The sequence below is a fragment of the Bos javanicus genome, chromosome 4 (assembly GCF_032452875.1).
Source record: "Bos javanicus breed banteng chromosome 4, ARS-OSU_banteng_1.0, whole genome shotgun sequence".
Taxonomy (NCBI): domain Eukaryota; kingdom Metazoa; phylum Chordata; class Mammalia; order Artiodactyla; family Bovidae; genus Bos; species Bos javanicus.
Window position 1 is genome coordinate 107,714,954 of NC_083871.1, and position 26,824 is coordinate 107,741,777.

Here is a 26,824-nt window from a genome sequence, read left to right on the forward strand (position 1 = left end):
GAAATTAGAGGGACAATGGTTTGATGATTATGCGTTGAAAGTTTTATATGAACTTAATGGCTTAATTTCTCGACCTAAGAGATTCATTGCAGCTCTGGTTGTGGGAATAACTGCCTTGATTGCCAGAATTGCATCAGTTACAGTTTCTGCTGTTGCGCTGTCAAAAGAATTGCATACGACCTCGTTTGTCGATCAACTGTCCAAAACTGTCTCCGTAGCTCTTACTATGCAGGAAATTATAGATAAGAAAATAGAAAATAAGGTCAATGCTTTAGAAGAAGCTGTTCTGCTTATGGGGCAAGAAATTACAAATTTAAAAATTAAATTGTCTTTAAGGTGCCATGCTGAATTTAAATGGATGTGCGTTACCCCTCTACAAGTGAATGAGTCCATGCACTCTTGGGAATGCATTAGAAATCATATTTTAGGCATCTAGAATCATTCAGATTTTAGTATTGATATTTCTAAGTTTCATCAAGATATTCAGAATATGAAACAGGCGGAGTCTGACTTTTCCTCTCAATGGCTTTCTAATTCCCTCTTCTAAAATCTGGAGGGGCATCTTTCTACATGGATCCTTTTCTACAACAATGATTAATGCGGCCATGTGCTTATGCCTGTTAGTTCTGATTTGTGTAATAGCCCCGTGCCTTTTCAGGATACTCAGCCGAAGTGTCTCTGCTCTACCTACTGAGTTTTATACCTATGCTCTAAAAAATAAAAAAGGGGGCGATGTCGGGAGCCGTGTTAGGCATTACTGACAAAATGGAGGCACGGCCCCCAGCCCCCTCTCCTCATTCTGCAGGCACGCATCCCGGGATGAAGGAGTTAGGCCTTGTAATTCTGACTTGTCTTTTCCTCTCCTTGGCTGAGTTGACTGAAAAGGAATATTAAGGTGCTTATTGTTCTTAAGAGGAGCATGTGAAGGCACAAAGCCTTCTGCAGTTGTGTTCAGAAAATAATTCATAAAGTTAATTATTAACATTTGTTCAAGGACTTTTACAAAAGAGTGTTCCAGGATGAGCACATAGGCCGTAGCTTGAGGTCATGGGAGGGATTGATATCTGAAGCCTGTTTGTGAGGAGAATGTTTATGGCAAAGTTTACTGAATTCAGGGCTTAGAAATAATTAAAATAGTTAGAGGTTAAAGATTTAAGGAATGGTGTAAAGTTAGCATATTTTACTATAGCTTATAGAAGTTAGGACTTTTTAGAGACACTATAGCTAGAAGCCTTTTTGAGAGATAGTGAGCTCAGGATGTTAGGGGCAAACAGGATTTAGGAAGATAAGTAGTAAACTGAGGAATGTAGCATGATTTACAATGTAATCACAAGTTAACTATAGGACACATTAGAAGAGGTAGATAATAGATGACAAGGCTGATTCTGAAAGAATCACTGAAGCACGAACTCTGAAGAGCAACAATGATTTATGGAGATAAAAAATCTGGGAGAGGGGGAACTGAAAATGTCAAACCTCTGGCCTAATATTTTTGTAAAAGTATAAAAGAGAATCTTAAACTTGGAATAAACAGGCGGTCCATAGAAAACTGAGAGGCTGTCTCATTTCTCTTGCCGACAGCATCCATCTTTTCGGGTCGGATCCCTGGTTGCTGGAGCTGGACTCCGGCACTCAGGCACTGAATGCAAACGTCAAAGAGGTAGACTTTGAAGGGAGATTTAGTTCGCAGCTTGTCCACACAAAACTGGGCTGAAGAGCTCCCTTATGTGCACACAGGTGGTGATCAAACATGTTTTTTATCCCCATGTCATGAATAAGAATCCAGATGCACAGAGAGTTGATTGACTTTACATAGAACCAAAGCTGGTTCACAGCCATCTCCATTAGAACAGCCTGTCTCTCTTACAATCAGAAAGCTTCTGAGAGCTGGAGATAAGAGGTTTGTTCAGGGCCAGCTGGGGTGAGGGAGTGATATCAGATTACAATGCAATCCAGAGTCTTTAAAATAATTGGTCATAAATAGAAGCCAAGAGCTTGCAGAAACTCAAAGAAACATCCTCTGCAGGAGAGCGAGGATGGTAAAGCAAGTCTCTGGGTGGCAGAGAGCATAGAGGCAGAGATACGAGAAAAGAAGCACAGCGGTGTTTTCCTGAGAAAGCTGGTTTCATTTTGTCTTAGCATCTTAAAGGACTGCCTGAGGACAGGCGGCAAAGGAGGATTCAGGCTCAGGGCGCACTAGCAAGAAACACAGGGAGGTGGAGTGGGCGAGTGATCACCCCCGCCCTTCTGTGGTCACCCCTGTTCCAAACACACACTGCTGGGTGCCCACTGTCGACATTGCAGTCTAGATGTACATCCTCATGGGATTTTCTTCCCACTCAGGCAGACAGGCCAGGCTAGAAGCCACTTCCTTCTCGACGGGCCAGCCCCAGGCCTCAAAGAACGGAGCCAGGTTCTTCTGCACCTTTTCAGAGAACTTCCTCACCCACAGGTTCATCTTGCCAGGGTTGTCATTGGGGATGTCAGAGAGGGTCTGGTACTCAGCAAAGAGCTGGGTGAACGGCTCCCACCCAAAGGCCTCCTGGAGCTGGAAAAGGAGGAAGGGGCAGAATGAGGTGTAAGTCTGTGAAATACTGCAGCATGCATGTTCACGAGTGTATCTCATTTCCTGTGATTTCTGTGTATGTGTTAAGTCGCTTCAGTTGTGTCCAACTCTTTGCCATTCCATGGAGTGCAGGCTCCCCCGTCCATGGGATTCTCCAGGCAAGAATACTGGAATGGGTTGCCATTTCCTTCTCCAGGGGATCTTCCTGACCCAGGGATTGAACTCGCATCTCTTACATCTCCCGCACTGGCAATGGGTTCTTTACCATCAGCGCCACCTGGAAGCCATTGCTAGCTTTGCTTCTTTACTCGCCCCTGTCTCCCCATCTCACTTCTGATCATAAACAAGATCCTGTTGGCTCATTCCACTTTTTGGTCACAAACCCTGTACCCTTTGAATCTAGTAGGGGGCTACACAAGAAACCTAACTGTGAAAAGAGGTAAACCCTCAACAAATGACACTTATCTCTGTTATCTGTAATTTCTTTAATTAAAAAGAAGTAGTATTCTCAGTTCCCAAGTGTTTTCTTGACTTAGGCATCAGACAGATTTGAGCTCAATTGAGATGGGAATTTGGTCCCCAAATCTGGGAACTTAAAATATCTTTCAGACATAATAAAATCTTTTTTTTTTTCTTGTTTTTCAAGCCATCTCAGACCTGTGACTATTTTCAAGGCTACCGTTTTTCTCTACAGGATACTGCTTTTGGAGCAAAACAAGAAATTAGCAGGCATGTCACAAGCGGTTCAACATATGAGTGACTCATACTTCATAGGGAAGAACCTACCTGAAAGCCATGGGTAGGAAACTCTTATTTGCTAAGATTATAGAAAGTTTTGATTCCTTGGTGGCTCAGACAGTAAAGGGTCTGCTGTAATGTGGGAGACCTGAGTTCTATCCCTGGGTTGGGAAGATCCTCTGGAGAAGGAAATGACAACCCACTCCAGTATTCTTGCCTAGAGAATCCCATGGACAGGGGAGCCTGGTGGGCTACAGTCCATGGGGTTGCAAAGGGTCAAACATGACTGAGCGACTTCACTTTCACTTTCCACAGAAATTTAGAGCTAGCAGTGATCTTGGGGTTTCCAAGATCTCCCCCTGTTATGGAGGAGAATCCTCTGAGTCTGGGGTATGAAACCGCAGGGACAGGTGCACTTTGATCAGCTTCCCTGTGATCTCACGGCTGTGTCCTCACTGACGTGGCCTTGTGAGTCCTCCTGCTCATCTCTATTAATACATCACCACACTGAACATATTATTACACATATAACATTATGAAACATCTGCAGTGTGTCAGGTACTGCGCTAGGCCAAAATGATTAGGGCTCTCGTCCTTCTGGAGGTCCCTGGTCATCCCGAGAGACGGATGTGTAAGTAAACACATTACAAAAGAGGCTGGCTTGTCCAGGAGATGATGTCGGGAGAAGAGGACAAGAGAGCTGAGTTCGGACAGGTGATGTGACAGGAAACAGACAAGACGTTCAGCACATTTCAGCTGCAGGAGAGAAGCATGGGGAGACGCAGAAGCCGAATCGGCAAATGAGTTCCTAGTGGGAAGCGGCTCCGTAAACTGCAGGATAATTAAGGAGGTGGGAAACTGGGAGCTAGAGTGTTGGTGAAGGTCTGATGATGAACGGCCTTCGTCACCCATCTAAGCATTTCCCCTTTCTTCTGAGTGTGAAGGAGCACACTTGAGGGACTTAACCATGGAATATTCAGATTATTTTGGAGTTGGTGTGGAAGGTGGATTGAAGGTGGTTGAAGCAAGATGGGGGAAAAACTTAAGAGGCTTTTGGAGCGGACAGGAGGATGCAAAGGATCTGGGCTAAGGCAACGGCAGGAGGAAAGAAGGGGAGAAGACCTACCGCAGGTGGAGAAAACAGAAGGTGCCCATCTGTCCTGAGACCAAGTCTTGGACTCCAGGACGAGAGGTCTCCCCAGAGCTTTTGCAGAATGATACTCATGGTGAGTGGGTCAGCAGGTAGAGAGGAATGAGGGCTTTGCCTTATACTTCAGTGGCAACTACCATGTGGGGTCTGTTTCCCTGCAATCCTCAGACTGGCTCTAGAAGAATCCAGATCTGATACAATGCAGTTATCTCATTGACTGGGGCTGTCTCTCACTCAGATCTTCAGAAAATGAATGAAAAAAGAAAAATCAAAGTGAGGGTTTGGATGTGCAAAAGCCTGGGCTTGTCACTCCTGACCATAGGTTCTGGGCCCATCATTTAAATGTGTGATGTTTGTCAGGATGCTTAGACTCTCTAACTCAAGTGTGGCTGTGAAATGTGAGCCATGACCATTATTTAGAGGTCATAGCAGACAGGGCAGGAGATCTGACTGGGGCGTGGCTTTCACAGCTTGAAAATATTAAACTTCAAAGCAGGATGGGAGAGGGGAAAGGGATTTCTGCTTATGTCACAGGAAATCAACTCACTTTGAGACTTTGGTGTTCTTCTGTTGGGTTGGTTATTTACTTATTCATTCTGAAGACACTTTGGCTTCAAGTGGGTGGTGGAAACCTGACAATTTCGTTGACAGTTACCTCCTAAGAGGTCTTCTTGTGATGCAGTTGCCCCTCACACTATGAAGGGATGCAACACTCCCTTGACCCCATAAAACTAAGGTGAGAGAAAGCAAAGCAAGACAATCACCATTTCCGAGGCACTCGTTAGGGGTCAAAGGACAAGCCAGTGAGTGGGAGAGACATGACTCAGTCTCAGGGGTGTCTTACTCAGAGTGTCTGCTCTTGCCTGATATACCCAGAGACTGTATGTCTCTCTAGTTATTTTTTTCTCATAATAGTTGTCATTTTCTCTTACATATACAAAAGCACAGGATGTGAGTGGGGCAGGTGTCATTATCTGCATTTTAGAGATATTTGACCTGAGAGGCACCACCCCACAGCCAGGGAAGGTGGTGGGCAGGCTGGTGGGGGTGGAAAGGACTTGGAGAGTTCCTGAGATCTGGGATGCCCCATGATGGAGGGTCTGGGGGCACCCATCTCCCTGAATTTCTGCTCAGTACCTGCAGATATGTTTCCAGAGCTGTCCACACTTTCCAGTCGCACAGGGGGGCTCCCTTCTCCAGGTGTGTTTTGATCCTATTCTCCCGTTCTGGAGGGCTCAGAGCGGGGTGGGCCTGAGCCCTGGGGATGCCCAGGACCGTCTCGTGCACATACACCGACCACAGGTTGCAGGTGGCCTCGGTGGTGTGCGGGGGGAGCTCCCACTGCTCCCGCTGCTGGTTGTGGCCCAGCTCGTGCACGGGGCCCCAGAGCCCGCGGCTTCTCATGCCCGTCTCATCGATGAGCTCCGACACTGACTCCAGGTGGCACATGATGGGGTAGCCCGAGTGCATCCAGCCTGGGAACACAAAGGCAGAATGAGGCACGGGGGGAGGGTCCACCCAAACCCATCTCCCTTCGTTCCTCTCCACTGGGTAACTTTTCCTCACCATCCTGCCTGCACCCGATAATTCCAGAATCTCCCTGCTGACTTAGAAAGCTGATGCCCCCCTTGACTTGGTCCAAAGAGTGCCCAGCCTCCTTCCCATACTTCCACTCTGGAGTTACGCCTCCCGCTTTCTCTGGCCCCAAAGAATATTAATTCTTTACATAGCCATTCCCACTATAATTCAGTGCTTCCTTTCGTGTGAGTTTCCTTTGCATGCCAGTCTGCAACATTAGGTCTTGTATCCAAATCTGAGATCCTTGAGGCTAGGCAGTGTTATTCCTTCTCTTGTAGAAACCACTGTTGTCCAAATTCAACAATGCTTTTTAACAATGAAAATCTTGCCCTTTGTTAAAAGATTACAAATATGGCCAAAGGAATTTTTTTGAATTTTTCCCCCTTTTTTTAAGCAAAAGATGTCCTTCTTTTCTCTGCTGCTGCTGCTAAGTCACTTCAGTCGTGTCCGACTCTGTGGGACCCCATAGACAGCAGCCCACCAGGCTCCCCTGTCCCTGGGATTCTCCAGGCAAGAACACTGGAGTGGGTTGCCATTTCCTTCTCCAAAGCATGAAAGTGAAAAGTGAAAGTGAAGTCGCTCAGTCGTGTCCGACTCTTAGTGACCCCGTGGACTGCAGCCCACCAGGCTCCTCCATCCATGGGATTTTTCCAGGCAAGAGTACTGGAGTGGGGTGCCATTGCCTTTTCTCTAAACCACTAAGTACTTAGTATTAAGTCTTTTTACCCCCTCTTTTCATTGCAAATCTGAATTATGGTTGAAGGAGATATCTCAGAGGTTATAATCTCTCCTTGAAAGAATCCTCACCAGCATCTTGAAGTCCTAGTACCAGTTTTTCTGAGACTGTTCCACCCTTCTGTGAATTCTTACCCTGTAGGTGAACATGATTTACCTTTTTGCATGTAAACATCTTTTCATTTCCATGTCTTCAGTGTAGTTTTCTCCCCTTACTTTACTGTTAAAATTATGCCTTACACATATTAGATATTTTAAAAGGCAAAATAAAAATCAGCAGAAAGGAAGCAATAACAAAGATCAGACAGAAAATAACTAAAATAGAGTCAAAAACAATGGAAAAGATCAATAAATCCAAGAGCTGGTTTTTTGAAAGGACAGTCAACAAACTCTGGCCAGGCTCAGGAGAAGAGCAAGTGGACCCAAGTAAACAAAGTAACAAATGAAAGAGGAGAAATACCACAGACATACAAAAAAATCCTAAGAGAATACTATGAACAGTTACATGCCAACAACCTGGACAAGAAGAAATGGACAAGTTTCTTGGACCAGTTTCTAGAAACACACAGCCTGTGCAAACTGCAACAAGAAGAAACAGACAATTTGAACAGATCACTCACTCACTAGAAGTGAAACAGAATCAATATATAGAAAAATACCTTGGTACAAACAAAAAGTCCAGGACTGGATGGCTTCACTGAGGAACTCTACCCAACAAACACAGTAGAATTTATACCGATCCTTCTCAAACTCCCAAAAGACCGAAGCGGACAGAATCCACCCAAAACCATTCTAGGAAGCTGTCATCACTCTGATACCGAAACCAGACAAGGACACTACAGAAAGGAAGGAAGAAAGAATGAAAGAAAGAAAACAACAGGCCCAAAGAAATGCAAAATAGTAAAGAAAAGGTGTCTACCCGCTAGGAGCATCCCTCTGGAGCACCTACCGGCTGAGATCTGCACATCAGCAACAATCCTCTCTGGACGGCGGAAAGGGAAGGGCTGGGCCGCCAGCCTGGCTATAGCCTCCATCATCTCATCCCAGAGGCGGAGCAAGGGCTCTGGGTCCTCCAGGGCCCGCAGGTCTGCAGTCGGCACCGTCAAGATGATGTTGTCTGTCGCCAGCTCTCCCCAGGGAGCCAGGCTCTCCTGAATACAGCTCCTCCACGCCTCCAGGGATGTCTCACCTAGGCATAAACGTCACGGAACCGTCCCCCACTTCCTCCACCTCCCTTGAACTGACCAGGAGGAGGACACTGAGATAAGGGACGATTACCATGCACGACTACATGCTGTGCAGAGAAGGACGGGCCCCCAGACCCTCCCCTCTGTTCTGCCCTGAAGTCTCCATGGACACAGGGATTTCTCATTGCTGCCTCCACTGCCATCTCCAGCAGTCCCTTCTCCTCCTGTCCACCAATCCTTTCGCCTCTGCTCCTTGGCAACCAGCCCACAACTACACAGCATTCCCTGCTCTCCTCCTCCCCTCCACGTTCAGTCCACTCACCCAGCTTGTAATATGGGGCAGGCACAGCCCTCTTGATGGTGATGGACATGGGCCCCAGGTTACAGCCCGTGGGCACGATGACGTAGAGAAGGCCGCCCCAGAGGTTGGAGACCAACTGTTCGGTCCTGTCCATATGGCACTGGTGAGTCACCACAGGGGCTCGAGACAGCTTGCTGGCACTCATCAAGTTGTCGGTGTGGCAGCCAATCTGTAACTGGAAAGGGAATTGCACCATGCTGGTTCCCTGGGCTGTGGTTGCGGGGTTGTGTGTGGGAGGTTCTGAGAAAACTCCAGCCTCCCCTTTCTGTAAGTGGTGCATGCAAACCATGAGATGGTAGCACTCTAAAAGTCATATGCACTGAACGGTACGTAGAATCATATTTCTAGGGATTTAAACAGCTCCACAGTGGACTGACTTCCCTGGTAGCTCAGTAGGTAAAGAATTTGCCTGCAGAACAGGAGACCTAGGTTTGATCCCTGGGTTGGGAAGATCCCCTGGAGAAGGAAATCCCATGGACAGAGGAGCCTAGTGGGCTACAGTGCATGGGATCGCAAGTTGGACATGACTTAGCGACTAAACCACCACCACCACCACAGTGGACCACCATCAGGCAGACCAGACATAACCCTGAGGCTTATATTGATTAGCAGCTCATGGTGCCTCTGTACTAGACAGAACCTGGGCTCCTACACCAGGGATCAAGCCCCTGAGGCGGTTCTGATGCCGGGAATAAGGCAGAGGGAATCCTTGGCCGCCCTTCGTGCCAGACAGGAGGCCCATCAGACACAGTGGGACATGGGATGAGGGCTCATCCCGGCCTCCCTTCCTGCTCAGACAGATAGAGTGCATCTTGTCTGGAGGCCTGGGACTGTTTTTCTCAGGGTTATTGCAGGTGAGCAAGAGAAGGGAGACTGACCCCCAAGAGACCCTAACTGTGGTAGGAAGTGACCCTCAGAATTGAGGCAGGAGCAATTTTAATTTGGCATCATGGTCTATTTTTGTGAGTGATGGGGTTATGCACACCCTTTAGGGATGAAGGTAAAGATGTAAAACCCAGAAAGGCCGGGCTGGGGAAATGCCTGCGGTTCAGAATATGTCTGGTGTCCTTTCCCCCACATTCCCGTCGGAAGGTGGAGAGCTGAGGACTTGTTTTAGAGGACTCGGTCTGAGGTGAGGAGCTCTACACATGCACTCAGTTGGGTCCTCCTCTCTGCGACCCCATGGACTGCAGCCTACCAGGCTCCTCTGTGTCCATGGGATTTTTCCAGGCCAGACTACTGGGAACGGGTAGCCATTTCCTTCTGCAGGGAGTCACTCCCTTAGGCTCCCAGAAGCTTAGCTGCTTCACCTGTAACGTGGGTAGGATGATGCCTTCCTGCACTGTGGCAGAAGAGCAGTGAGCTGGATGAGAATGAAAGGAGGCAGTGGCGGGGTCCGAGCCTTACCTTCAGGCCGGCACAAGCTGCAGCTTCACACAAGCAGACTTCTGTAACTTGTCCGTTTGGGAGGTAAAGCCCTGTACTCATCCAGGCATCATCGCCTGGGTGACAAAAGGCACAGCAAAGGCTGAGTTATTCCCCTGCTCCGCGCCTCGCAGCACCTCCCAGAGGTACAGCCCTGCCCTGCACACTTCAGCTCATCCGTGCTTCCTGCCTGAAGCCCACCTAAGCCCAGGGCAGAACCCCACTCCCATCTCCTTGAAAGTGCCTGATGGAGAAAGGAACTGGCCCACCGAGCCTTCAGCCCCTACAAGATCCCACGGAGCCCACGAGCCCCCCCGCCTGTCCCCTGCCAGGCCCCTGGTGGCCTACTTGGGTTGCGTGCATTGATCTCCACTGTGTGTTCTGATGGGCACAGATTGGAGCCGCAGGACCAGGCTCCAAGCCCCTGTGCCAGCTCGGAGCAGTCAGTGCCGGAGCGCGCCAGCTCCGTGGCCAGGCAGAGCACCACCGCCTCACAGGAATCACCGGCCACCGGGTTCTCCCGGCTCACAGCTGGGAACCCCGAAAGACGCAGCCGCAGCTGCTTCCTCAGGAGCCGGTGCAGGGAGGCATAGGCAGGGACCCCCTCTGCGGGAATCTGGAGGAAGGCGGCTCCATCCACTCTCAGTTTCGCCAGCCAGTTCTTCTCCAAGTTGCCACCCTCGAGGTTCAAGGTAGCCTGGAATTCAGACAGCGCCTTGCGGAAGTGGTAGTTCAGGCTGTCGGCGGAAGGGACCGGGAAACAGCCCGGGTCCAAGGTCCAAGGTAGGATGCTGAGGCCAAAGCTGTTCAGTATGACGTTACCGGGGAAATCAGCCAACGCGGAGCGGCCGGGGTTCTGGGACGCCCACCACCAGGCGTGGCCCCCGATCAGCAAGCCACCCCCTTCGGCCACGAACTCCTGTAGCTGCTTAGCCTCCTTGTCGCTGTAAGCTGTACAGCAGTAGACGCACACGTCACTTGTCAGATGGGGCTCAAGACTGCACTCAAGACCATGCTCCAACAGCAGGGTGTGCAGTTTTTCTAGACTGGTGTTCACCCCAACTTTGCCTGTCTGGCCTTTGGCCAGCCAGCGCACAGCATTGAGTAAAAAGGGTCCCAAACTGGGAGCAGAGAGCATGCCCTCATGGGCAGCCAGGACCACCCGGCCCCGGCCATAGCGGGCAGCTGCCAGGAAGCAGCGGAGAGAGGCATCTAAGCCCAGGGGGAAGGCCAGGGCCCCATGCACCAGCAGCTGCGAGGGGAGTCCCTTCGTCCCGATGTCGAGCTCCGAGATCCCTTCCAGGAGCTGCTGCTGATCCTGCCTGAGGTCCTCCCCACACCTGGAAAAGGAACAAAGGGGCTGCTCTCAGATGCGGAACCACTGAGACCGGCTCACTGAATACAGAAATCTGGAAGGGTAGGAGGTTACACAGTTCACAGCAATTTTCTCACTCTCATTAATAACACTGGAGATTTGAGTCACTCGTGTGACGCACTTAATTGCAGTGGTCTGGAACTGAACTCACAGTACCTCTGAGGTAAGCTTACTATTGAACATAGAAATGAATGAAGTTAAAAAGTACCTCTATTCTTCAGAGTAACATTTCTGTAAAGAAGGCAGTATAGAACATCAAATCCCATTCTCCACATGCTAGCTCTGATCTAGGAATGTGTTACAAGTAAACTCTTCATACTACACTTGAAGATTTATACACTCTTTTTAAAGGGCTTCCCAGGTGGTGCTAGTGGTAAAGAACCCACCTGCCAATGCAGGAGACATAGGAGACAGGGGTTCAATCCTTGGGTCGAGATCCTGCCATGCCTGCAGGAGAGCACGGCGACCCGCTCCAGTATTCTTGCCTGAAGAATCCCATGGACAGAGGAGCCTGATGGGCTACAGCCCACAGGATCACAAAGAGCCAGACACGACTGATGTGACTTAGCGTGCACTCTTTTTAAAAAGTGTCACTTAAATATGATGACTGCATTTACTACTTGTTACTGAGAAAAAGAAAGCTGACTGCCGAAGGATTACTGCTTTTGAACTGTGGTGTTGGAGAAGACTCTTGAAAGTCCCTTGGACTGCAAGGAGATCCAATCAGTCCATCCTAAAGGAAATCAGTCCTGAATATTCATTGGAAGGATTGATGCTGAAGCTGAAACTCCAATCCTTTGGCCACCTGATGTGAAGAACTGACTCATTGGAAAAGACCCTGATGCTGGGAAAGATTGAGGGCAGGAGGAGAAGGGGATGACAGAGGATGAGATGGTTGGATGGTATCACCGACTTGATGGACATGAGTTTGAGTGGACTCCGGGAGTTGGTGATGGGCAGGGAAGCCTGGCATGCTGCAGTCCATGGGGTTGCAAAGATTTGGACACAACTGAGTGACTGAACTGAACACACAGAGGGGGCTGACTCACGTGCCATAGTTTGCCAAACTCTGATGTAGAATCTAGATCAAACTTCTAATTTACAAGAAATATAGGGAACAAAGGACTTTATTCAACTTCACGATAGGGATTCAGTCAGCAAAACACAGACTTTTTTCAAGGAAACACATTCTATACTATGGGGAAACTGTTCAAGACAAAGTACCTAGTTTCCTTAAGAAAAAAACAGCAAGAGATAAAAAGATTGGAAAGAAAACTCAGTATTATATGAGACATAGAAGTCATATCAAGCTATCAAAATATTTGGGTTTTAATAAAAGATCAAAAAACTGTGAAAAAATAAGACCATTATGGAAATGGATAATGACATTAAGAAATTATTACTTCTTTTAGATGTGATACCTTCTGGTTATGTTTTCAAAACATAAACAAAACAAAAGGTACTTCAGATTCCGTGGCAGAGATGAAAAATGTAGGCGTAGATGAAGAAAAACAAGAAAACAGGTTTAGTTTGCTGGATAGGAGTCCTTGGGAACTATTAAGAGGAATTAGTTGGTGAGATTCACCTGTTTGTCCCTCAGACTTAAAGAGAAGTTGGAATGAATCAGATCCACCCTGGTTCTCTGAATAACTCATCACCTCCCAACCTTTTCAGAGGGAACCAAGTCTAAGCGTGCCAGGCCTTGGGGCTGAGGACACTGCTAACTACTTTCTAAATGTGTGTCTGCCCTTCCTTGATTGGTCTGATCTCCAGTCAAGATCAAACAAGTCATTCCTAAACAAGGCAACCCTGAATATTTATTGGAAGGACTGATGCTGAGCTTCAATACTTTGGCCACCTGATGCAAAGAGTCAACTCATTGGAAAAGACCCTGATGCTGGGAAACATTGACGGCAAAAGGAGAAGGGGATGGCAGAAAATGAGATGGTTAGATAGCATCATCGACTCAATAGACGTGAATTTGAGCAAACTCCAGGAGATAGTGGAGGACAGAGGAGCCATGTGTGCTGTGGTCCATGGGGTTGCAGAGTCAGGCACAACTTGGCAACTGAACAACATGCCCTTCCTCACAGCAGAATCTTGATTTCTTCAGAGGTGCCAAATATTCAGCTCTTCAGGCCCTCTGGCAGCTAGAGTTGGCCAGGTGAGCTAATTTTGGCCACTGAAACATTACAGAAGTCTGATAGTCAGGGCTCCCAGAAAACATATTACTATCTGCATTAAAAGAGACATATGCAGCAGGTATATTCATTATAGCTTATTCTTGCTGGGGTGTAATTATATTGCCAAAAATAGTAGTAGCAATCTTGAAATCATAAGGATAAATGTGAAGCATCATCATAGGGAGGGGTGTGGGTCATGGAAGTGGTAAAGGGGAAGAGAGACAAAGATAGAGGGAGATTGGGAGGGAGAAAGAGAGAGCAAGAGAGGGAATGAATGAATATGCATGAATGAACCTGGGTTATCATAAAGCAAGGAGTTAATGCCACAGCCCTGATTATCTGCCTGGACTTTGTTACAGAAGAGAAATAAACTACAAGATCAGTCCACTACAGCATGGCTTCTGTTACCCATGGCCACGCACAGTGAGTCACTGATTTAACGAGCTACACAAAACCACAAATATCCAAAACTCTGACCTCCTCTAATCTTTCCTTTCCTAGTCCTGTACAGCTCCCTAAGTGGCAACAACCGTCCTTAAAAGTATTTGATCATGGAAATCTCGATTCCTGTCCTCTCTCCTCACTCCAGTTCAGTTCACCAGCCAAGCCTGGAGGCAGAAAGGAGCCAAGGTACTTGTCTCCCTCAAGCTGTGTCTCTGGCTGTCACTGTGTCTTCTCTTGGGCTCCAGTTCCCATCAGACATCCCTCCATCAGGACTCCCAGCTCTCCTGCTGAACAGGCCTAGCATAGCTCCAGCCTTTACCACTGAGCCACCTGGGAAGCCCCCACCCTGCCTAACCCAGGCATCAGACAGACTGATGAATAAGACAAGCACTTCTAACAGATCGATTGTTGCTCTGGCCACAGCCAGCAGGAAAAGTGAGAACTCAGCCCTTCCTGGGCCTTAGTGCATTATAGTTGTCTTTACCTTTCTTTCTGGTGGTTCTGAAAAGCAGTAGGACACCATGTGTATTAAAGCGGAAGCTCACTGATGAGGATCAGATTTATTGTGGACACGCATCAGACTCCCGGGAGGGAAACACCACTTACCTGACCTGGAGAGGGATCTTGGGCACCTTCTTGGAGACCTTGAAGCGGCCTTTGACCCCGTAGGTGTCAGTGAAGTACACTCCGGCCACACTGGTCACCTGGTTCCCTGGGAACTCGGACAGCACCTGGTCACTACCGTGCTGACTGGCCCAGTGCCAGGCCTGGCCCCCGATGAGCAAGCCCCCACCACGTTTCACAAACTGGATCAGTTCCGCAGTCATGGTGTCATTGTAGGCACTGATGCAGTAAACCCCCAGGGGTTCTGCTGGTTCTGGGTGAACCTGTGCCTCCACCCCGGAGCCCTCCAGGATGTGTGCTAGTGATGCCAGGGATGGGTGCACACCAACAGGCGCCCCAGGAGAGGGAGAGAGCCAGCGCACTGCATTGAGAAGAAACCGGGCCAGGCCAGCATCCAGCAGATAGCCCTCGTGGGACACCACCACCAGGCGGCCTCGGCCATAGAAGGAGGCCGCAATGAGGACCTGGCCTTTATCGTTCACCATCACTGGGAAGGCAGCCTCTCCAGTAAGAAGGAGTTCACTGGGAACAGGGTCTTCGGGTAGCTCCCAGCTCGTCACTCCATCCATGAGGGCCTCAAAGGCAGCCGCAGGAGTTGTCGCCATGGTTCAGTGAGCTGCAGAAGGAGAAAGCAAAGACTCAGCTTGGTCAGAACAAAGGAAGAAATGTGTGGGGCAAAAAAAAAAAAAAAGAAAGAAAGAAAACTAAATGCATTCAGGGACTGCCTTGGTATTACAGTGGTTAAGAATCTGCTTGCAATCCAAGGAACACAGGCTTGATCCCTGGTCCGGGAACTAAGATCCCACATGCAGCAGGGCCATAAGCTACCCTTGAGCCCCAACAGTGAGCTGGTAGAGAGGATCCCACAAGCCACAGCTAAGACTTTATGCAGCCATAAATAAATACATAAATAATGCATTCAGATGAAAACCACTTGTTAGGTACCCCAAGTGGTGGAAGGCCCGGGGGTTCAGCAAGGAACACAACAGACAAGGTCCCTGCCTTCACGAATCTAATATTTGAGAAGGGGAAGGACAATAATTAGGTAGACAAGCAGATAAAATGCAGCCATTAATAATTGTTAGATGAAAATAAAACAGTTATGTGATATCCAGCAACCAGAAAATTACTTTAGGTGGGGTTACAGTAAAGGCCCACATGAGAGAGCGACATTGAAGCTAAGACCTGAGATTTAAGTTGAGACCTGAAATGCTGCAAGCGAGCACTTTTTTTTAACTTTTTATTTTACATTGTATTGTGGTATAGTCGATTAACAGTGTCATGATAAGTTTCAGGTAAACAGTGATGGAGAAAGTGAAAGAAAGTGAAGGTGAAGTCATGCCCGACTCTTTGTGACCCTAGGGACTGTAGCCTGCCAGGCTCCTCAGTCCGTGGAATTTTCCAGGCAAGAGTACTGGAGTGGGTTGCCATTTCCTTCTCCAGGGGATCTTCCCAACCCAGGGATTGAACCCGAGTCTCTCTCATTGCAGGCAGACACTTTACCGTCATTGCAGGCAGACGCTTTACCGTCTGAGCCACCAGGGAAGCCAAAGAGTGATGGTAATGTAACTCAAGCAGACACATACATGTATCTATTCTCTCCCAAACTCCCCACCCCTCCAGGCTGCCACATAACATTGAGCAGAGTTCTCTGAGTCATACAGTAGTTGTTTATCCATTTTAAAAATGCAGTGTGGATATATCCATTAAAAACTTTCAAACTATCCCTTCCCCGCAGCCTTCTCTCTGGGAGCTTTTTAACAGAGAGAAGCCCCATGGGGGCTGGAGGAGCAGAACCTGAGTGGTGTGAGGGTGGGGCTGGATTCCACAGGAGCAAGAAGATCAAAGTAAGAGTTAAGCTGAGATGACTCAGGACATTATTTCTCTGGACAAAAAGGTCAGTTGACTTTTCAGAAACAAAATTCGTTCTGGTAGCTCTGACTAAATGATTGGGAAACACCTCCCAGTTGCTTAGGTCTGCCCTCACTAGGGAGTTCCCTACCTCTACTTTGGGGAACATTCTGAGGTTCCCCAGGACTTTGAAAATTTGGGGCGCCTAAAACTGAGTTCATTTTTCCCTTCAGAGCAGCTCCTCTTGGATAAACTATTTATACACCAGTCTTCCCATTTGTATAAAGAGAATAGTACATCCTTTGGAGGATTGTTTTGGAAGATAAAGAGAATGCAGATAAAAACGTCCAGTGTCAGGTATGCAAGGAGAACAGAAATCACGAGTGTCTGTCCCTCTGCTGTGCTTTCTGGCCTCTCCAAGTGACAAGAGCCAGGTAGCAGGTGCGCTGTGTGCCCCAGACCTCATCCAGCAAAGCCCTGGAGGACTCTCCTGGGCACTGGGAGACCTTCTCACCTGGGCAAGGGTCCAGGGGCAGCCCTGAAGTGGCGGTGAGCTGATATGGGGGAAGCTTCCCCTGGGGTAGAGCCATCCTAGGTGCATTCTGGAGCCCCTCATGGGTTACCCCAGGAATTGGGCTCGAGCTGCCCACAGCGATAAACAGCATAGTGAGAGGTCCTTCCTTACTGGACCAGGGTCCTTCCCGGTTTCCTCCTCTCCACGTCCTCACTGTGCAGTTCTGGGCTCACTTCCCAAGTAAACTACCTGTGCTCAGGTCCTTCTATAAGGCTTGGCTTTGGGGAACCATCGAAACTGACAAACACCAAACCCTTCCCTTCCAAGGAATCGCCTCCCTCCTGTTTCCATACACTGTCAGCCACCTCCATTTTGCCCTTGTTTTTCACTCTTATCAAATACCACTCCCTTCAACTTACATTCTTATCCAGAGGAGAGCAAGCTGGTTTCTGTCCCTAAGATGCATTCTGTAGTCTCATCTATAATCTTCCTCAAGCATCTTGTCCTCATTAGTTTCATCCACTCCCCCAGGTAAAGCTGAGTGCCTCCCCCTGGATTTTAAGCCTGCAGAGTCTGGGCTTTCCACAGTTTTCTAAACTTTTTTTCCTTTCACTTTCACTACCAATTCTCTAGAAGGCTTGGCTCCTTAAGCATGCCCAGTATTCCTCATAAAACTCCAGCTCCTTTTCTTTCTTTAACTATCCTTCCCACCTGAGGGGCTTCCCTGGTGGCTCAGATTGTAAAGAGCCTGCCTGCAATCTGGGAGACCTGGGTTGGAGCCCTGATCCAGGGATCCCCTGGAGAAGGGAATGGCAACTCACTCCAGTATTCTTGCCTGGGAAGTCCCATGGACAGAGAAGCCTGGTGGGCTACAGTCCATGGGGTTGCAAAACGTCGGACACAACTGAGTGACCAAACAACAACAACAACCCATCTATTGCCTTATTCTGAATATTGCCCGCAGGAAAGTGAATTCACAAAAAAGTACCAGTCCCAGCTGGAGTATGAAAGCCAGAGGGTGAATGGTTTCAGTATGTGGGTTTGGATGGAAAAGCGCAGCGAGAGATCAGGAAGTCTGAGGTCAAGCCTCTGACAAGACAAGTGAGCTCTTTCATGAATCTGAGCCTCCCTAGCTTTACAGGAAAAGCACCAAAAACAAAACAAAACAAAACAAAACAAACAAACAAACAAACCCCCAAAACCACAGGAAATGAGAAAAAAGACATTCTCAGAACTCTGACTGCAACTGTTACTACGTTCGCATGCATGCACACGCACCCACAAACACACCCCCATACAACCACACATCTTCTGTCAAATTCTTGACCCAGAAATGCAAAGAGGCGAAAGGAAAGCGTTTCGAGACAAACGAAAATAGGGAAAGGAAGGGCGAGAGGAAACCAGAACGTGAACTTAAGGAGACCAGAGACACCGCGACTGCCCACCGCCTGGAATGATCTCCGGCCTGCATCTGGCACCTGGGGGCGCACCGGTCTCCCCAGGTCCTCGGCCCCCGCCCGAAGCCACCTACCCTCCAACTGACGCGCTTGACCCGCGAACTCACGCTTCGGCGGGGCGGGGTGCGGGGAGCGGACCAGGGCGCAGGTACAGATGCGAAGGCGCTTCCTGTGCGCAAAGACTTGTAGGCCGGGGGAGCGGGGCGGGCCGGGGAGGGGGCGGGTCCCGGGGGGCGCGTCCCTCCCGGAGCCTCCGCCCCGCGGCCCCGCCCCGCCCGCCGCACCCGGGGAGGTGCCCTGGGGGATGGGCAGCCCTGATCATGGACACCCCTGGGGGTCAGAACTCCTGCTTCCCCAGACCCTACGAGGGATCCTGTTGTGTGCGAGGGAGCTGGGCAAAGTTGCTGTCACGTTTGATGAGGAAAGCACACGCCGAGTCTCCAATAAGAGACTCGGGGCGGACAAGCCAACAACACGGTGACCCTCGACCCGGGTCGGCTTTGGCCCCGCGTGGATCGGGGCCCCTTCCCCTCCAGTCCCGGATGCGGCGCCCGAGAACCGAGGCTTCCGCGTCGTCCCCACCGGGTTGCTCCTGCGTTGAGGGCCTGTCCCCTGGTGGTCAGTCTCCCGCCGTGCACCGTGTGCCGGGAGGGATTCGCGGGGATCCATGGAGTTCCATCAGAACCGTCTGGGACTGTAGACAGGAATGTTGCCCAGGGATGTGCTTGCTGGCAAGGAAACGTGCCTGTTAACAACATCAGACACGTCCACTCCAGCTGAAGTGATAGAGGGGCTGCGGCTTGAGTTTCTACCCAAGAGGAGTGGGAAGGTCTAAATCAAGGTTAAAGAGGCCCAGATTTGCTGGGAATCTGATTTTGCAGTTTTGCGCAGTCGATACACTATTTTTACTTTCAAGGATTTTTTGTTGTTTGTTTGTTTTGTCCGGAGAAGGCAATGGCACCCCACTCCAGTACTCTTGCCTGGAAACTCGCATGGACGGAGGAGCCTGGTAGGCTGCAGTCCATGGGGTCGCTAAGAGTCGGACACGACTGAGCGACTTCACTTTCACTTTTCGCTTTCATGCATTGGAGAAGGAAATGGCAACCCACTCCAGTGTTCTTGCCTGGAGAATCCCAGGGACGGGGGAGCCTAGTGGGCTTCCGTCTATGGGGTCGCACAGAGTCGGACACGACTGAAGCGACTTAGCAGCAGCAGTAGCAGTTAGTTTTATCTTGTTTGTAGAAGGAGAGAGTGACGGTAGGGATGGGGCAAAGGGTGTAGTTGAGGGTGATTGTAAAGATGTGGACTTGAGATCCCTATTTTATAACCTGTCTCTCCTTCCGGGCTAACACTGGTTATACATGTAAATCATTGCTCTGTTTATGGAGTTACTGGATGTGTCTGTTTTTCTTAAAGGATCGTGACTGTCTGTTTACAAAATTACTTAAAAGCATCCATTAATGTCACATCCTCATTGAATTTTCACATGTACTCGACACTTCACTCATATTCCCTTCTGTCTCAGATCTCGAATCTTTGTAAAACAGGTGGTGCATCCTCCAGTATCTTCCTATCCAGTTCCATTTTTTCTATTTTCATTTTTAAGTTTATTTCTAACTTCTCCTTTGATAAAGATACACTTGGGTAAACTCCATTTCTTAAAAAAAATTTTTGTTGTTGTTGTTTTCTTTTAGGGTATAGCCTATTAACAGACAATGTTGTGATAGCTTAAGGTGCACAGGAAAGGGACTTGGCCATACGTATGCATGTATCCGTTCTCCCCCAAACTCCCCTCCCATCCAGGCTGCCACCTAACACTGGGCAGAGTTCCATGTGCTATACAGTAGGTCCTTGTTTATTATCCATTTTAAATATAGCAGTGTGTATGTGTCCATCCCAAACTCCCTAACTATCCCCCCACCATCCTTCCCCCATCCTTCCCCTCCCTGCAACCATAAGTTTGTTCTCTAAGTCTGTGAGTCTCTTTCTGCCTTATAAGCAAGTTCATTTGTATCTTTCTTTTTAGATTCAACATATAAGAGATGTCATCAGTTCAGTTCAGTTCAGTTGCTCAGTCGTGTCTGACTCTTTGCGACTTCATAAATCGCAGCACGCCAGACCTCCCTGTCTATCACCAACTCCTGGAGTTCACTCAGACTCATGTCCATCGAGTCAGTGATGCCATCCAGCCATTTCATCCTCTGTCATCCCCTTCTCCTCTTGCCCCCAATCCCTCCCAGCATCAGAGTCTTTTCCAATGAGTCAACTCTTCGCATGAGGTGGCCAAAGTACTGGAGTTTCAGCTTCAGCATCAGTCCTTCCAAAGAAATCCCAGGGCTGATCTCCTTTAGAATGGACTGGTTGGATCTCCTTGCAGTCCAAGGGATTCTCAAGAGTCTTCTCCAACACCACAGTTCAAAAGCATCAATTCTTCAGCACTCAGCATTCTTCACAGTCCAACTCTCACATCCATACATGACCACAGGAAAAACCATAGCCTTGACTAGATGAATCTTTGTTGGCAAAGTAATTTAATGTCTCTGCTTTTGAATATGCTGTCTAGGTTGGTCATAACTTTCCTTCCAAGGAGTAAGCATCTTTTAATTTCATGGTTGCAGAGATGTCATAAGATCTTGCTCCTTCTCTGTCTTACTTCACTCATGACACTCTCTAGGTCCATTCATGTTGTCACAAGTGGCATTATTTCATTCTTTTTAATGGCTGAGTAATATTCCATGGTGTATGTGTACCACATCTCTTAAACTCCATTTCTTGCCTCTCTGTATAGAACATGTCATTTCTTCACTGCAGGTCACCCTCTCCTTTGCCAAAAATGAGGTTCAAACTTCGAAATCCAGCTTCTGATTCTACCATTTCGTTTCTTCCCCAAGGTCACTGGTGGACCCCTTTCCAAATCGCATCTCCACCCTGCCTCCTGGCCTTCAGTACACATTGGGTAAGTAAGTGCTGACTGAGTTCATTTTCACTCTTTGCTCTTTAACATCGAGGGAGGAAACAGACAGAACAGGCTCTGTCTTGAAAGCAAGACTCCATCTTGGGCTGGACTGTGGACTTTGAGCTGTATGCCCAGTATTTATGGAAACGACGTACCAGCTGGAAAACCAGACCCCCCGGATGGAAGAGCCCCAGGGCTCGTACCTATACTCTCTGTTGCCTGAAAGAATACCCTAATTATCTGTGTAACCAAATAAAATCATAAATTCTATTATGCTTATGGGGTATGACCACAGGCCTATTGATAAGTGTCCACTGTTAACTACCTAGGCTTAAGGCATATGAATCACGGGTTAACTTTGATTATATCTTTCTTTTCCTTTGTTCAGACTAGTTTCAGGGAATTTCAGGAGGTGGGTTTGGACACATACACTTAGGATATATAAGGTTTTCAGAAAAACTGGTTGGGGTCCTTGGCTAAGAGGAGACTCTGCCTTGGGCCTGCCAGTGTAATAAATTGCACTCCACTATCTGCATTTTCCTTCTGAGTGAGTTTGTTCCCCAGAATGCGTGGCTACAACATTTGGTGCATTGGCCAGGAAACTCCTCACTTTGGGGAGACAAATCCCATTTGGGACTACTCCGAGGCCTTGCGACTCGAATCATCTAGAGTGGGGAAGGTGCTTCACCCTTCTGGAAGGATTTTGCTTCTCAATGCCCGGACCTTTCGTGTTAGCAGGTAGTGGACGGCAGCAGGGGAACTGAGCGCTCAGGTGAGGAGGAACCAACCCATCAGGGTGGAAGAAGGGGCCTGACCACCACCCTGGGAGGGACTAGAAGGGGCATGGACCCACAGGAGCCTGGAATAGGCAGGTGGCAGCGATTGCTTGGTACACAGGTTGACGAGTGTGTTAGAGCTTAGGAAGGAAATTTGTGAATGTCATTTAGGGGGTGGTGTCCACGCTGTCTTGGGGAGAATTATTACCAAGCAATCGCCAGGGAGTTGTTAGAAGAAACTTGGTCTTTGTGTGCTTGTGTTCTGCCCTCCCTGAGGAGGTGTCCCATTTGCTGTGAAATTCTTGACCCCCTCGGAATTATCAGGCTAGAAGGAGGGGAATACATCAGTGAATACCAATTGGCTTTTCTGGAGACGGCCTGGGACTTGGGATATTTAACCCATCTGTCTTTTCGTCCACAGCTGATCAAGCCCACCAAGCCAGAACGGACTTTAAAAGTTAAGGGAGAAACAGTCTTGGACCACGTGGTGTTCTGGTTCGGCCATGCCAACGGACAGGTGAAGACATGCCGATCCCCCTTCTCCCTCTGGGATCTGGCAGGTAAGGCTCTTCTCACCCCATTTAGGAAGGAAATGGAATGGCAATATAAGTGTTTCATTGAGTGGGAATATCAGAAGTACATAGAGTACTGAGAACTTCATAGACAGAACGAAAAGGAAAACTAGAAGACAGTCCAAGAAGGTAAGCAAGATGGGGGGAAATGAATCTAAGGCAACTGTATTGGAGTGCATGATTAAAAGTTTAAAGAAGGGATTTAGAGGAGACTATAGGGTGAAGATGATGCCTAACTGCCTCCACATACTCTGTGAGGTCGAATGGCCCCCTGTGGGAGTAGGATGGCCACCAGAGGACACCATGAACTTACAAATAGTGGAAACAGTCTATACGGTAGTCACAGGAGAGTCAGGACACCCAGATCAATATCCATATATTGACTTGCGGCTAGGGTTAACTCAAGACCCTCCTCTGGGACAAGGTTCTATATCCAGAAGGGAAAGGGAAAAATATTAATGGCACAAAAATTGACTGATGATAAAAAAGAAATTCTACAGGATTTGGATGGGGATGACCTTCCCCCTCCCCCATACTGGATGATGACACGCCCGCCTCCCAGTGAGTGCACCACCAGGACCAGAGGCCGCCTTAATGCCCTATCCACAGCCAGGTGAAGTTCGTGCAGCAGCCGCTGCTCCTCTGCCAGCTCTCCCGGAGATCGTAGAGCCACAGTTTCAGCAGGCTCTGATCTCAGAGATGGAGACTTCTGGTAAATGCCCCCAGGATTCCACCCCAGCCAGATCTCCTAGATTGTATCCACCTCTCCCAGTGAGTACTGATGGGAAGGGGGAAGAAAACACAGCAATTAGAGGCTGCGCTCCACCAAGGAACAGGGGGAAAGAACCCCACTACAGATGCCCCTCAGAGGCTACAACAACCTCCAGTTCAGGTCGCATGGGGCACTACCATCAGCCCCCTGTAGCCTAGTATTACCAGCCATTTTCCTCTGCGGATATATTAAACTGGCAGAGACACGCTCCACCGTACTCGGGGGAGCCACAAGCCATGATTAGGCTAATGGAGACTATTTTCCGAGCCCACCGCTCTACATGGGATGACATAATTCAACTACTAGTCTCCCTTTTTTTACTGAGGAAAGATACAAGCTCCTAACAGAGGCCAGAAAATGGTTAAGAGAAATGGCACCTGAGGGTACTGCAAACCCGCAGCGGTGGGCAGAACGAGCCACCCACGATGAGAGGCCCAGCTGGGACTGTAACACAGAGGAAGGGAGGGGCCACCTGGAGAGATATCAGGCAGCCATTTTACAAGACGTCAAGAGGGGGGCCCAAAAACCTATGAATATGGTAAAACCCTCTGAAGTGATTCAAAGGGAAAGCGAATCACCCTCTGAGTTCTACAAAAGACCGTCCGAGACCTATAGACTTTATAGATCCAGAGGCTGCTGGGTCTCAGATGGTGATAAATGCAGCCTTTGTGTTTCTAGCCTACCCCAAAAATGTCAGATGGGGGGACACCAAGGGACTCATGAATTTTTATACATCCCTGAATGCCCAGTGCCTTTGTTGGGAAGAGACTTGCCATCTAAATTGGGGCCACAAGTGACCTTTCCCCCCACGAAAGACCCACTCTTCAAGTGGGCTCAACCACCTATTTACTCTTCCTCTTGGGAACCCCTCAAGATGAATGGAGGTTGCACAATCTCCTGGAAGGGAAACTGGACAAGCTGAGCAGTTGAGAGAGAAAGTTAACTCAACAATTCCCCGAGGTCTGGGTGGAAGACAACCCCCCTAGGCTTGCAAAACAAGTCCCACTGGTAATAGAACTCAATCCCGGTACAATGATGTCCGAACCCGCCTTGGGCCTGCCAGACCTTGCTAAGCCGTTTACTCTTCACGTGACTGAAAAGGACAAGGTGGCTATGGGAGTGTTGTCCCAGACTATGGGGACACGGGATAGACCTGTGGCTTATCTCTCAAAACCACTGGACAGTGTTGCCCCTGGATGGCCGGGATACTTACGGACAGTTGCTATGGTTGCCTTACTGGTCCAGGAGGCAACCAAGCTGACTTCAGACCAAGATTTGATCGTAAAAGTCCCACACGAGGTCAACACTCTCCTGTGAGGGGACCCCCATAAATGGCTGTTGACATCCCGGATTACTCAATACCAGGGACTGTTATGTGAGAAGCCCCACGTTACTATTGAGCCTTGTCAGGCCCTGAATCCAGCCACTCTCCTTCCTGTGGGAGAAGGTGGGCCCTCACATGATTGCAAGGAAATCCTAGAAGTTTATGCCAGCGGAACTGACTTGAGAGACCAGCCAATCCCGGACCCAGAGTGGGTCCTGTACACAAAGGCACCAGCCTGGCGAAACAAGGACGACGACTGTCGGGATACGCAGTAGTCACGGAAGAAGCCATCGTTGAAGCCAGCTCTCTGCCATCACGAACTGTGTGTCTAATCTGGGCCCTCCAGCTCTCAAAAGGCAAGAAGACAAACATTTACACAGACTCCAGGTATGCTTTTGCTACTTTACATGTACACAGGGCTTTATATAAAGAGCAAGGTCTTCTGACAGCCAACAGAAAGTATATTAAAAACAAAGAAGAAATCTCGACTCTATTAGATGCTGTATGGGAACCTGAAAAGGTTGCAGTGATGCATTGTTGGGGTCACCAAAAGGAAGACCCCCACAAACGGGGGGAAACCGACTAGCAGATAAAGCCGTAAAACACGTGGCTGAGAAATCTGGGCCTGCTGGTGGGGGATCTATCAGAACCTTTGTACTCTCAAAAATGCCTGAGTTAACTTTAACTCTCCCACAGTATACCCTGGCCCAAGACCAGCTGGCTGAAGCAGAAAGGGCCACCAAAAATGAAAAAGGGCAATGCTGCCCCGGGACATGAACAAAAACCTCCAGGAATACAGATAAAAGGCACTCTAAGTGGACTTTAAACCCTGCTGACACTCATGGTATGTACCTTCTCAGGATGGGTGGAGGCCTTCCCCACCCCAACTGAAAAAGCAAATGAAGTGGCTCACTGTCTGCTTTGAGAAATAATCCCCGGATTGTGTTCCCAACCAGTATAGGATCAGACAACGGCCCTGTCTTTGTACCCGACTTAATTCAACAGGTATGTAAAGCTCTAAATATCAAGTGGAAATTACATACGGCATATAGGCCCCAGAGTTCTGGGATGGTGGAACGAACCAACCAGACACTTAAAAGAGACACTCTCCAAGTGGATCTTAGAGACTGACTGCTCCCGGGTGGACTTGCTTCCAAAGGCTCTGCCCAGACTCAAGATGACCCCACGGTCGCATGGGTCGCATGGCTATTCTCCGTATGAAACTGTGTATGGGAGGCCCCCTCCCATTGTAAAACAAATTTGCCTCAGGTAAGGGGAGATGAGATTTCACAGCAGATGGAACAACTGGGTAAGGTAATAAATCAGGTAACTAAGTTTATACAAGAAAGGGTGCTATTCCCCCTTGGGGAACAGATTCACGAATTTGTGCCCGGGGATCAGGTGTGATGAAGAACTGGAAACACTTCTCCTTGGCCCCACATTGGAAGGGTCCATATACTGTTGTTCTAACCAGCCTTACTGCAGTTGAAGTTGTAGGTGTCACTCCCTGGGTCCACCACATGAGGGTGAAGAGAGCATACCACGTAGACCCAGAGGACGCTGAGTGGACTACACAACAGGACCCCACTGATCCCCGTGAAACCAAGATCATCTTAAAGAAGAAAAAGAGATGAAGCTCTACAATTAACTGCTGCTCCAAGGACTTGCTGTTATCATCTTGAGACTAACTATAGTTTCAGCACAAAGAGGGACCTGTGGTATAATTAAAGTTGAATGTTGTGTATATATTCCTGATTTATCTGGCTATATATCAGCCACCCTAGATGACGTGAAAGGTCAGGTAAAAGTTATGTCTGATGATAATCTTCCTTTTTGGACTTCAGTCCTATCTTGGGTGAAGGGTGATTGGTGGAAAACTATATTTACCATTATTATAGTTGCCTTGATAGTTCTGCTTTCTGGACCCTTTATTTTACAATGTATTATGAACTTTGTAACTCAAAGGTTGATGTCGTTCTCCCAAATTGGCGGTCGGAGAGTCAGGGTGCAATATATCCCTATGAATGATGCTCATACTATGAGTTAAGAGCATCAAGAGGTGGGGAATGAAGGAGGAAACAGAACAGGCTCCATCTTGAAAGGAGGACTCCATCTTGGGCTGGACTGTGGACTTTGAGCTATATGCCCAGTATCTATGGAAACGACATACCAACTGGAAAACCAGACCCCCCAGATGGAAGAGCCCCAGGGCTTGTACCTAGACTCTCTGTTGCCT

The 26,824-nt window shown here is 48.5% G+C and overlaps 1 protein-coding gene across 6 annotated transcripts in view; it reads right to left on the reverse strand.

The window, feature by feature from the left end:
* Positions 1-1,410: 1,410 nt before the first annotated feature.
* Positions 1,411-26,824, reverse strand: part of LOC133246590 (TRPM8 channel-associated factor 2) — a 34,465-nt gene continuing 9,051 nt past the window's right edge. Inside the window, exons 1-9 of one of the 6 annotated variants that reach the window (XR_009736084.1) lie at positions 18,263-18,398; positions 14,349-14,982; positions 10,089-11,080; positions 9,723-9,817; positions 8,277-8,490; positions 7,717-7,956; positions 5,592-5,929; positions 4,431-4,694; positions 2,462-2,548 (exon numbers count right to left, since the gene is read on the reverse strand). Coding sequence is in view for 5 of the 6 variants with exons in the window: in XM_061415005.1 (XP_061270989.1) it covers positions 2,306-2,548; positions 5,592-5,929; positions 7,717-7,956; positions 8,277-8,490; positions 9,723-9,817; positions 10,089-11,080; positions 14,349-14,971 (2,745 nt within the window). In the remaining variant the exon portion in view is untranslated. Of the gene's footprint in view, positions 2,549-4,430; positions 4,695-5,591; positions 5,930-7,716; positions 7,957-8,276; positions 8,491-9,722; positions 9,818-10,088; positions 11,081-14,348; positions 14,983-18,176; positions 18,401-26,824 lie in introns of those variants that run through there. The other 5 variants (XM_061415005.1, XM_061415004.1, XM_061415006.1 and 2 more) reach the window with 5 other exon arrangements.